The 13,123-nt window shown below is 42.0% G+C and overlaps 1 protein-coding gene across 1 annotated transcript in view; it reads right to left on the bottom strand.

Annotated features, from left to right (window-relative positions):
- The window catches only part of MTR (5-methyltetrahydrofolate-homocysteine methyltransferase), a 72,150-nt gene that overhangs the window by 24,933 nt on the left and 34,094 nt on the right, over positions 1-13,123 (bottom strand). Inside the window, exons 15-21 of the mRNA XM_074948894.1 lie at positions 12,554-12,739; positions 11,494-11,673; positions 8,519-8,635; positions 8,282-8,422; positions 3,910-3,999; positions 1,752-1,904; positions 989-1,096 (exon numbers count right to left, since the gene is read on the bottom strand). Of these exons, the coding sequence (XP_074804995.1) occupies positions 989-1,096; positions 1,752-1,904; positions 3,910-3,999; positions 8,282-8,422; positions 8,519-8,635; positions 11,494-11,673; positions 12,554-12,739 (975 nt within the window). The remainder of the gene's footprint in view (positions 1-988; positions 1,097-1,751; positions 1,905-3,909; positions 4,000-8,281; positions 8,423-8,518; positions 8,636-11,493; positions 11,674-12,553; positions 12,740-13,123) is intronic.

Below are 13,123 nucleotides of genomic sequence, written 5' to 3'. Positions count from 1 at the left end.
CACAAAGCTCAAATGGGGCCCAATCCAGATTCTTATTGGCACTAGATCAGATACAGGCAGTCACCCTAAAGAGGAATACTAGGGTGCACACAACTTAAAATAGACAGGAGTTGGTTCGAAACAGAGAGCAGCAGAAGCAAAGAATATGTTGCTGCTGCAAATGGAGGGGAAGGGAAAAAAAGTCTGCAAAATCATTCTCCGGCAGGAGAGAGAAAAATCCATGAGAGATGGCTAAGGGAGGAGAAAAAAAAAGACATGCTCTCTCTCTCCCGTTAGATTATACAGAATTTTTTTCTATTAAAGTCCTTCTTTCCAGCATTTTTTTTTTAAATGTTTAACCATTATTTCATGAAAGGCATAACTATGTAAAGAATGGATAGCAAATGGAAAATAAATTCTATATCAAGAGGCCTTGATGTCCACAGCACAAAACTATAAATCCATTGAAAAGTATTCATCTAAGGAAAAGCCCAAGAAAACTTACAAATTTTAGGTTTACCATTTCTCTGGGTTTCTCCTGATTTTTCAAAATTCTTTTATATTATGCTGCTGCAGAAGTTTCTATTTGCCACAACATCTGCTGCCGACAAACCGCAGAAAGCAGATCTTGCTGCAGAATTTAGATCAGACATCGCATCCAGGCCCCCGATAATTGGCAAAGCCGTATGGAATTTGTCATTTTCAGTTTACCAGCGTTATTCCACAAATTTTGAAGTTCAAACTAAAAACATATACGACATTTCAGACCCAACCACAGAAGTTCTGGTGTTTGGCTTCAGGTCACAGCCATGCGGAGCCTGAGCCACGTGATTTGGACTCCTAGCCCTAATTCATACAAGATCCACTTGGAACCAGGCCTAGGTTCACACACTGAAGTGTGCCTGGCCTAGATTTCAGGTTTTTAAATCAAACAATTCATACAGATCTATAGCCCAGCTTCAGTGAAAGATAGTTTTACAGAGTTACAGCACAAGAGAGCACAACTTACCTCTTCTTCAATACTGCCGGATTTAGCTCTCTTTTCCTCTCTTTCCTTTTCCATGTAGGGAATGAGGTAGCCAACTGCCTTCTTCATAACTCGAGCAGACTTTATCACCTGAATTGACAAATGGAGGAAAGGAGTGTCAGACACAGAGAAACTACAGTCCTTCAACAGCTTGTTTTTCTAACCAGTCACAGAAAACCTGCAAACCAAAATACACATTTGCAAACACAGATCCCACTCTTGTGGTGAGCTCCATGCTGTCCAACTACTGCTCCATGCAGAGCCCCACTGAGTGCCTGGAGCTCACTGTAGGAGCAGGGCTGTGTGGCCCAATCCTGACAAGTGCTTAGTAACCACCAAACATAAATAGCTCAATGTGAGTTGAAGGAGCTCACCTCTTTTCAGGATCAGGCCCTTAAGTTAAATCCACTAAAGATGAAATTACAATGCAATGGTCAAAGAGGTGCCCACCAAGCAGCATGGAAAAAAGATGGGGAATTGAAAAGAAAGGGAAGGAAACAAAACAGAAAACCCAACAAAACCCCACCTACAAAGAAGGGTCATGTGCAATGAAAGAACAAAAAACATCATCATCTTAATAGCTACATCTACTTCTTTAGCATTTAAACATTCCACTTCCTTTGGAAAGGGAAGCTGGAATAGAACGACTTATGGACACTTATTATAAGCAACAACTGGATAGATAATAGAGAGGCTAGGCTAAACTTGTGGAAATACAAGAGACAGGGATTATTCCCGTCTTTACCTGAGGCAGAAACATCTTTCCAGCACCAAAAAGATCACCAACAACTTTCATGCCATTCATCAGGGGCCCTTCAATTATGTTCAGAGATCTGGGATATTTTTCATAGTTTAATCTTGCCTCTTCTGTGTCCTCAATGATGAATTTTTCAATGCCCTGAAAAAAAAATTTACAAAATTTTTATTTATTTATTTTATATATATATATATATATATATATATAAATAAATAAATAAAAATTTTGTGTGTGTATAATATATATATATATATATTAATTATACACACACACACACACACACACACACACACAGTGTGTGTGTATATATGTGTGGGTATTCATGTCGGTGTTCTCCCCATAATTTTCAGAGTCCTTTTAAAAAAAAAAATCACAAAAGCAAAAATTGATCAACTTTAGACTGCTTATCTTCAAGAATGCATCATAACTATCTTTCAATTACTTTTTCTTGGACAGCCTTGCTCTCATTAAAATATGCATAAGATACTCCTGAGGGAATTCTGTGCCAAACTTAAAAATTCTGTGCCAAAAAAATTAAAAATTATGCACACAATATTTTAAAATTCTATAAAATTCTGCAAATTGTATTTGTCAATAAATAAATGTGGCTCCAGCAGGCAGTGGAGAGCAAAGGCCACTGACTACGTTGAGGCTGGAGATCACCCTGAAGCCTGCACCTCCCCCAGTACAGACACAAAGCAGTGAGGCTGCACCTGACCCTGACTCAGTGCAAGGGCTGGCCCTACCCCTCTGCGCCAGTTATGGGCAGGGAGGCTCAGTCCAGCAGAATCCAAGTGTGGTGGGGCTTAGTGTGTGGGAATCCAGGTGTGGGGCGAGACGTTTTTGTGTGGGGAAATACGTGGGAAAGTGGCTCAGTGGGAGATCTGGATATATAGGGGCTCATTGGGGGGTTCGGGGTGCAGGGGCAATGAGACTCTACCGGGAGGGGGAGGGGGACAGTGGCACGTAAACCCGTGTATCCCCCCCATGACTCACCTCTGTTTGGAGGGGGGCAATCTTCGCCCCGCCCCCCCAAAACCCTGCACGCAGGGTCATTCCCCCACCTCCCCACCCCACCCACCCACCCCCGGCTTCCCTACAGTTTTCTGCAGGGAAGCACAGGAATTCTGCAGGGTGGGGATGCATTTTCTGGGGGGATTCTGTGTGACTGCATACCCACAGAAGTAATAAGAACATAAGAATGGCCATACTGGATCAGATCAATAGTCCATCTAGACCAGTATTCTGTCTTCTGATAGTGGCCAGTGACAGATGCTTCAGTGGGAATGAACAGAACAGGGCAATTTATAGAGTGATCCATCCCCTGTCATTCAGTCCCAGTTTCTGGCTCTCCAAGGTTTAGGGACACCCAGAGCATGGGGTGGCATCACTAACCTCCTTGACTAATAGCTACTAATAGACCTATTCTCCATGAACTTATTTTTTTTTTTTTAACCCAGTTATACTTTTGACATTCACAACATACCCAAGCAATGAGTTCCACAGATTGACTGTGCATTGAATGAAATACTTCCTTGTATAGGTTTTAAATCTGCTGCCTATTAAATTTATTGGGTGACCCCTAGATTTTGTGTTATGTGAAGGGGTAAATAACACTTCCTTATTCACTTTCTCTATGCAATTCACTATTCTTTATTTAGTATGCAATTAGTAAACTGTCTACAACAAGCATCTATCCAAACACTGACTAATCATGAAGTTACATAATTATATTTTGTGCTAACTCCCAACATAAACAAATCTTTTTAAAGAGTTTGAATGGAAACCAGTTTATGATTACATGAACGCTGCTCTTCATCGCATTTGCAACCCAAACATACCAGCATCCTTTTAACGGAAAGTGAAATGGAGTAGAAACAGAACATTAGAAGTGAAGCTGACCAGTCAATCCCCATTCACATAGTTGAGTAAATTGCAAGTGAAAGAGTCTAAGCAGTGAAAACTAAATATGGCTATTTATTTGAAATTACTTGTGTTATTAGTAACGTAGGCAAGATAGATTATGAATTTTAAGCCAACAGTGGCCTTCTTAAGGACTATATCTTGGTAACAGCAGGTGGGCCACAGGTATGATATCTGCATACTGCATACTTTGACTACGTACGGTAACTTTATATAAATTCACCTTGACAAGTGAGTATTCCAGCCTTTCCTCCACAGTGCTATCCCGCCATTCATCAGTCTGTACCATTTTCTTTCCTCCTTTGGCATGAGTCTAAAATGGATGGAGAGAGAATTGGAGTCAGTGAGAATTTGACTGGGTACAGGACACAGTCATAACCTCAGAATCTGGTCTTTTATTTTTCTAGGAATCAGAATTTAAAACTTCACACACATCCCACACTAAACATTTTTAGGCCTTTGAAAGTAGTACTGTTTATACAAGTACACAAAGCACTATGCGTCTGATGCTCTACTGATAAATAAAACTGACACTCTCTGAAAAGCATGTTGTAATGAAGATGTAGACACAAAAAAAAAAGAAAGACTTTAACACTACCACCACTAATAAGACATGCTGAAAGTACTCAACTTTAGGTTCCTACTTAGGAATGTAATTTAAATGGATCCCAGGCCAGCCCAGGGCACAATTCATTTTAAAATCCTAAATAATTAATTTGGCATTAGTTCAGTTCTGCTGGAGTAGAGTTTATGTTATGCCACGTTCCGGATTACTTCTGAATTAAAAGGCATCCAGAACTATTTCATGCTGGGAAGTTTCATCAGCACAAAATAGCCAACATACACTTTCTCTCTCTCATTTCAGGCTTTAGTCCCATAGCAGGATTTGTTCTTAAATACACAAATATCCACCAGAAAGGTACATGGTTGAGGAAACAGAAGATCATTACATCCATCACTGCATCTGGTTCAAGTCAGTTTGCTTTCTGCAAACTGTTCCCATGGTGCATTTTGAAAGAAAAAAATTGCCCTAAACACTCCCACATTTCATTGACTTCTGATTGTCTCATCCCATTGCTTTGGATGTTTATTATCAGCCTTTTAAAGGTAGGACCATGTATTTGTATTGAGCTCAACTGACTTTAAAGTTTCTGCAGAGCTACCAAGCCTTATACCACTTTATTCTCTTCTCCCATAAACCTTCTGATCTTGTTCTACCCTCTTCATGAAATGGCCCTCAACCCTTTTGGATGATCCACAGAGGAAACTAGATTGGCTCCAGCTGACTTTATTCTTTCTATAGATGAGAGATCCAAAGTGCTCTCCTTAATGCCTTGTCTACACCAGAAACTTGGAAGCATTTTTCTGCCCCACTGTTACCTACAGTGGTAGCTGTAATGTAGACAGCAAGCAGGTGTTCTCTCCGTGTCAATTTCCCCTGCAGATAGCACAGTAGCTGGGTCAAAAACAGAGATAACCTAGAGGCCAGATGAGGATGGCACATTTATATGGATATAAAGGTGCTTGAGGGAAGCGAGACTCCAATTTGCAGAGGGATGAAAGAGAGAAGAGAACATTTAAATAACCAGTGGCCAGTGTAAGTCAGAGTAAGAGGAGACTAGAAAAGGGGAAAATCACATGTTGCTGTAGATGAGATCCAGGATAAGGCAACAATGATTATAGATTGGTGAAGGCTATGGGAGTCAAGCACAGAGAGGATGAGTACATCATGGAGGCCATCACCCACCCTGAAATCCCCAATAAAGAGAAACTTGGCAGAAGAGACATTAAACAAGAAGTCAAATAAAAGAGGGAGGCAGGGTGGATAAGACTTTTGAAAGGGAAGTGGTAAACTAGAGAGTTTAAATAGTAGAAGGAGAAATGGGGTTGGATGGATGAAAAAGGAGCAAAAAGTAATAACCTTGTGCTGGACCTCTGGCCATGCATTTCAGTAATGGGATCAATTTTACCCACAATTATGTAGCATGTAATTAATGTATAGAATTTGCTGCTGCGGGGGGGTGGGGGGTGGGAGCACACACTATGAATGGATTTTTACAGTAGGATAATTCTGGACACTAAGGATGGAAAGCCATCTTCACTAAGGATGGAAACACTCCCATTGACTTCAATGGGGCCAAGATTTCACCTTAAGAATATTGCAGCTATGCAAGAGATGAATGAATCTCATGTTTCAGGTGCAACCTGATCCCCCAGGGGAGGTGGGACTGACAAAGAGGAAATCTCCACCCCCCCCCCCCCACACCCCCAGTGTGCAGCTCTGGACAACTGGCAAGGTGCATTGCTACAGGCAGGGGAGGTGGAGGGAGGCTGCCTCACTCAAGCGCTGTTGGAGGCAGGATACCAAAGATGGATTTAGTCAGATCTGGTGTTGCAGTTTCCATGCTCACTGCATGTTAGCACTGTAAGGATTTCTACAGTTGACGTGAAGGAATAAAGAAAATATGTAGGCTTACAGGGTGCAGTATCCAGTAACAGTTAAATACCCTCTGCAGAGCAGAAATCAAAGCAATTACACATGCCACACCAAATCAATGAAACACACATGAAATACATTTTTGAAGGGTGAAATTCATTCCAATGCACAGGGCCTGCACAAGGCCTTATATACCACTGAAGACTCAGGGAAGGGCTTTAGTACACACAGTCCTGCATGGTTCCCCTGCACTAAGATTGATCTCACCCAAAAGCTTTACTGAAGCAGAATACAAAGCTCTAAGAAAGTGCCATACAAAAACCCCAAGCCAAAGTTTCTATCTCCAGTGCAGGCCACATTTCAAAGCTGTCAGTTGTGGATTTTCTACAGATCCCCTACTGGAATTTTATGTTAAATTTTCATTCAGGTTTTAGGGATGTGCTGAATAGATAGATTCTCTCTTTTTGGTAAAGAGCATGGGACTGTTCCAACTTCTGCAATAAACACATCTACCCTGAGAACTGGGTAGAGAGTCCAATATCTGAAACAGTAACAATTCACACACTGAGACTGTATTTTTCCATGCTCTTAAGATTTACCAGAAGAAAGAGCCCATCTGCTTTACCCAACCATGTTACTGCTTTTCATGCTCTATTTGCATTCAAAGTCTGCCTCTTGCAGAAACACTTACGTGGTCCCTCTTGAGGGCTGTTGAATAGGATTGATTGGGCTATTAATTCCCTTTAACATTAAGGGACACCACCATAAATTAAGACATTTAGCCTACTGGACAGAGATATTTCTGGTTTAAAATAATCCCCTTTGGTTCTTCCACCACCACCACTTCGGGCCAAATTTACAAAGGTATTTAGATGCCTACCTCACGTCGGTGCTTAGTGAGATTTTCCAAAGCATCTATTTGAATGTTTAGGTTCCAGAATATCTTTGTTAACCTGGCTTTTAAACTATTTTATTTTTCACACCCTTTGGCTCTGCTATTTCATTGTAAAGCTCTAGTTGTTTTTTTTCTCCTCCCTGCAACTGCAGATACCTTAAATATCCACAGTTTACCATCACATCCAGGAAAGAACTTGTAAATCAACTGGTATTAAAAGAATAAAAGCATTGTACAAAACAACCTTAGTAATAGTATTAAGTCTTACATAAAGTGTGTGCTATGAGGACGAGGGATGACATGGATAGAAAAGTTTTCCTGTTGTTTATTTTAAATTTACTGCCCTGGTTATTATACAGGCATGGACATAGTTGTGTCCTACAGGCCAAACACAATCCATTCATTTCAATAACACATCCTATAGTCCCCCTCATCTTTAATAAGGGGTGTAGCCTGCAGTCATTCGAAATAGCTCTTCAGTCTGGTTTAGGATTATTCTATAATGTGCCCTAGTAACTTACTTGGAAATCCACAGGAGGGTTGACACCAGTTTCAATGGGACCAGAATTTCACTTTAAGTCTATAGGGTTGTTAATCTGGCATCTTTCATATTCCTTTAGATAGGTACTTATATGGTCCCTATCACCAGTCTCTCACAAATGCATTGATTAACATAACACCCCTGTGGGGTCGGATAGTTTTAGCCGCCTTTTACAGATGGGGAGATGAGAAAGAGAGGGAGATTAAATGACGTGCCCAAGAACACACAGGAACTCTGGCACAGCTGGCACCTGAATGCAAATCTGAGTCCCACTAGAACGCCTTTACCACCGGATCACCTTTCAGGCACATACAAAATGCTCTCTGTCCTCCAAAAAGACATGTAGGGGCTGGAGTTGCAAAAGAAAGAGCCCTCTTCACTTCCTGGGATGATCCCAGCCCCTAATGCAATATGAAATTCTGCTCCAGAGGCAAAACAGTCTCAACAGAAGGTACGTTTGCCACAGGCTCTCCTTAGGAGTCAGAAGGACTCTGATTTGGTAGGCACCTTCAGGGCATGATGTAAGCGTATTCAATTTGGTTCAGTTTTTTTCCCATTTGCTTTTAATAACGGAGCTGCTTACACCAACTGGGCAGCTTCTACTACTCCCTGTCACAGGCTACATAAATGTGTGTTTTAATCTCACCTGGTGTGTCAGCACTTAGATGCAACAGCCTAGGTTCTGTACAAAAGGTTAACAATGACATAACACTGAAAGTTACCTGGGCATAATGTAAAAGCTTCTCTGTTGCATCTGGGTCTTTATTCCAAATCAGATTCTCACACAGCTGTAGAAGTTCCTTGTGAATATCATCATACACTGGAAGATTCCCTGCATTCACTATCCCCATGTCCATGCCGTACTGAGAGTACAGAAAAGAGATCAGCAACAATATCCATAAAACCTCACACCACATATCTGTGGAGCACAAATAATGTAGTCGGAAAGCACATCATACCTTAATTGCATGATACAGGAAAACTCCGTGCATTGCTTCTCGAATGGCTTCCATCCCCCGGAAGGAGAAGGACAGATTGGAAAGGCCTCCACTTATTTTAGCTCCTGGCAGTGTTTCCTAGCAACAGGATCAAAATATCAGCATGGTCAAACTTTACAGAAGTGATTCCTAAAGAGCCGTTGGAGAGGCACTAATGATCCACAAAGAACTTGTTCCAGGTCTGTGCGGTGTTAGCAAGTCATATGATGATAGCACCTCCCTTCCCCTCCTTGGTTCCAACTGCTTCTACAGTTATCCAGGCTCTTCCTTGCAGAGAAGAACTTGAATGTCTGTAGAAGAAGCTGGAAACAAAAAGAGGAAGAACCAACCTAGCAATACATAAGCAACTTGTGTGGTTCTCAAAGGGATGACGGGCTATTATGAATGGGATCGTGACTGGGAGGGGTGTTCCACGTAATAGTAAACAGGAGGGGAGCTGCTCTCTCAAGATGTGTTCCACACTATGAAAGTCTGACAACTTCTGCTTTCTACAACACTAACATGTTCACTTTTCCTTAAACTGAGCAAAGAAACCAGGAAGAAAAAGGGATCCAACATAGTAACAACTCACAGATTATCTTTCTCAACAAAAATTGTAAATTAATTATCTGTCATCAAATATTAACTGGATCCTGTTTGTTAGATTTTTTTATTAAGAAGAAGGGCTATCACTGCATTTTTTAGTCAAAACTCACAGAGCAGCCAGGGTAAATTTAGTAAAAGTCACAAGGTGAGGGTAAATGGGGTGTAAAGTCACAGGAGCACCATTTAAAGTGGGTGGGGTCCTGCCCCTAGAGGGTAAGAGGTTGCAGAACAAGCCCACCCCACACTCACCCGGCAGTGGTGGCTCCTATCCTGCGGGGCTGGTCCAGCTCTGCCCTCTGGTCTGTTGGCTCTCGTCATAGCATGCAAGCAGGGCCTGTTTCCTACAATGCCCCCACTCCAGCCCTAGCACCACCAGATCGCTTGCCCCAAACTGGGTTGTGGCTGGAAAAGTGGCCATACCATGGCCCAGGTTCCCTGCTACTCCTGCCCTAGAAAATCCCAGACACACAGAAAAATCCTGTCCACAATAAGAAGTAAAGGACAAACTGGGGGAAAAAAAAAAAAAACCACAGTATCAATGACACTTACCACCATGACAAACCTGCAGCCCTATTAATAAGGCCCAAGGGTCTAGGGCCAAAAGTAGCTGCAAAGCTGAAGGTTTGCAGCAGGGAGGCTAAAAGCAGCAGACATCCTGTGCAGGAGGATTCTGCCTCCTCTGCTCATTGCAGAGAAATCTCTGTGGGAGGCTTCCACAGTTTACTAGAGGAGAGGGAGGAAGATAGTGACATGGCCAGTGGATCTGTGAATAGACTGCTTTGCGGAGGTACGGTGAGTCACATCCCTACTACTCCTCAACAAGCCCTACTAGCAATCAACACCTGACTGTAGTGAATGCAATGGAGATCTCTTCCCACTCTGCCTCAGAGAACTCCTCTGTAGTTCCCTGAAATCAGAACTCTGATGTTTATGGGATTAGCACTTAGGACAAAAAGTTAATGGGTCAAATAGCATTTTGGGGGCAATTACCATGCATCTCTGATACGGATGAATTCATTAATTCCTTAAAACTGAGAAACTCTCAGACTAAGGCCAGAAGAGACCAGCATGATCATCTAGTCTGACCTCCTGCACATTGCAGGCCACAGAACCTCATCCACGCACTCCTGTAATAGACCCCTAACCTCTGGCTGAGTTACTGAAGACCTCAAATCATAATTTAAAGACTTCAAAATACAAAGAATCCACAATTTCTTCTAGTTTAAACCTGCAAGTCACCCATCGCCCAGAACACGCACATCTGTTGACTGCCAACACTTCCAAGGTTATCCCTGGTTTTGGAATTATTTTGTGATTGTTAAATATCTGGGTCAGGTTTTGGGCAACTGTGGTTCTGAGCAGCTCAGACTATGGAAGTGTAGAAATAAAGGACCCTCCAAATCATTGTCTTCCCAAAGGGAATCAATCATTGCCCTGCTACTTACATACCCAGCATCCGCCTGCCTTCTCTCAGCAGGCCTGTGTCCCCACTTCACACACATACACACACTTAACTTGAATTGTGTTTTTTAGGGAGCAGCTGACAGCCCTCTTCTGGAAAGGTGGACAACTAATCCACCTCTACATCCTATAACAACCAGACCTGGAAGAGCTCCTCCATTCTCAGTGCTTCCGCTGCCAAAAGTGCCTTAACACGCAACGCTAGAGTCATGCCACAGGAATACACTGGGCTAGCTTGGAATCCAAAAATCTCATCTGGTGACTGGAAAGGCTTTCTGAGTTCAACTGATCCTGGACAGAGATAGGACAGGGTGTTGCCTGCTCATCTCCCAGAAAATATCTCAAATAGAATCTGTTTGCAAGGGCTGGCAACAAATAGAACCCATCACATTGCCCCCTCAAATGTAACAGTAGAATGGGTGACATGGCTTTATACAAGTGATGCCCTTTATTTCTGGGTGTCCCAACAGGTGTACTGTGACTAAACAAAAAGTAAAGAAAGTCTTACGTTATAGCATAGACAAAAACCTGACCTAATCCAGTCACAATAATTGAACTTAATTAAACAAGTCAGCTTTCACATGTCTTGAGTGGGGCCTTTTGGCCAGTGCGCTGACATTTTATGAACGTTACTTCATTTCATTAATACCAATATATTTATGGTACAGTTTATGGACTGAGCTAAATTGAAAGCACTACATAATGTATAATGTTTCCTATTGGAAGCATAGCAGTGTTGAGAAACTACTGCAGTTCACAGGAGTAGTCCACTATTATTAATTTAAGTAGTAAATTATTGTGAAGCACTGGGGATTTTTTAAGTAGATCTGCATGAAGTTATAATAAAAAAACAAAAAACAAAAAACAGCAACAGCCAAAAAAACCCTCACTTTTATGGTTTTAGCTGCACTGATGAAGTTAATTGCATACAGGTTATGTTCTTCCATTCCAGTCCCTATGGTCAGAATATTGGGGTCAAAAATCATATCGTTTGGATTGAAGCCCACTTTCTTCACAAGGAGGTGGTAAGCTCTGGTGCACACTGCAATTTTAGTTTCCGTTTCTGTGGCCTGGAAAAATAAAAGAAGGGGTATGAAAAGAAAGCATTTCTGCTGTGTAACACAAGAGATAGGATGGAACCAAAGCTCCAGAGCTAAGTTGGCAGGTCTCTCATGAATCAGAGTTACCAATTCGAACACCATGAACTTGGGAAAGATGAGATTTTGAGTTTATAAAGTCCAAGTTTAGGCATGTTCAGATCTGAGGGGTCTTGGTTCAGTCCATTAGAGAAAGGAAGTAGGTTAGATCGAGAGAGAGACTCCACGGTTCCGGTATGGGCCCCATTTCCAGCATTGCAGCAAAACTTAAGACAGCTCTGGCAAGAACAAAACTAATTCACAAATAGATCTGAGCTTAGTTCTCTCTCTGATCCATATGCCAATCAGTTTCTGAACTAGAAACCTAAACTGGAAAAGAACTATAGAATTTAACAGAAATTTTATCTCTCTGCTATAAAATTCCTGCCTACTCCACTGCCACAATCATCATCTAGTACAGATGGCATAGCCTTGTGGCACACCAATACTGCTGCTACTACTGGCAGACCTTGGCCTCTTATGATGGGGCCTGGGGCTGCTCTATATGGCTCAGGTCTGATTCTGTCACTCTTAGTCTTATAGGAGTGGTATATTCAATTCAATCCATCCAGTTGTTTCAAATAGACTACCCACATGGATATAGTGCTATCTCAACACAATCAGGCCAACAGGTCAAAAATGTCTCTAGATTGGGGGGTGGGGGAGGAAGAAGGTGTCACTAAGATTGTATAGGCCTCTAATCGTATTTGACCCTAACTACACAGCCACTTTACCTCCTCCTCCTCCTATGGGAATAGGGTGCCGGTCATCTCAAAAAGTGAAATCTGTCACATAATAAGAAAGTGACACTCACTTGACCCACTTCATCAAAAGCCATGACCACCACAGCTGCCCCGTACAACTTAATCCTTCTTGCTTTTTCCAGGAAATCATCTTCACCTTCCTTCAGGCTGATGCTGTTCACAATGCATTTCCCTTGGCAACACTTCAAGCCAGCTTCAATCACAGAGAAATTTGAAGAATCGATGCATAACGGCACCTGTACCCAGCAGAAAGATAAAGAGGGGACGTGCAAATTAGCAGCAAATTTTCCCTGAGAACCATCCACCAACTTAAACAAAAGGCTGGAAAAGCAAACAAAATTCATCAGGTTTTCAAGCCTGCTTAAGGATAGGAATAAAAAACAGGAGAAATCTACCAACAAAATAGCACCCAGAATACTTGCTTTCAGTGCAAATCTCAATGCAACTCTAAATACAGAGCTGCTCTGGTGCCTCCATAACATGCACATTATACAGAGATCTCTCTCTTCCCTGCTCTCCTCCCCTGCTTATCTTCCGGCATGCAAGTATTGGTTTTTAGAAAGCCAAATTCCTTGGCATCAGCAGGTTTTAGTATCATGTGGGAGAACCTTCCTATATCT

Source organism: Natator depressus, chromosome 3 (genome assembly GCF_965152275.1).
Source record: "Natator depressus isolate rNatDep1 chromosome 3, rNatDep2.hap1, whole genome shotgun sequence".
Taxonomy (NCBI): Eukaryota; Metazoa; Chordata; order Testudines; family Cheloniidae; genus Natator; species Natator depressus.
Note: the sequence above shows the minus strand (reverse complement) of the source record. Positions and strands in the feature narration are given on the sequence as shown.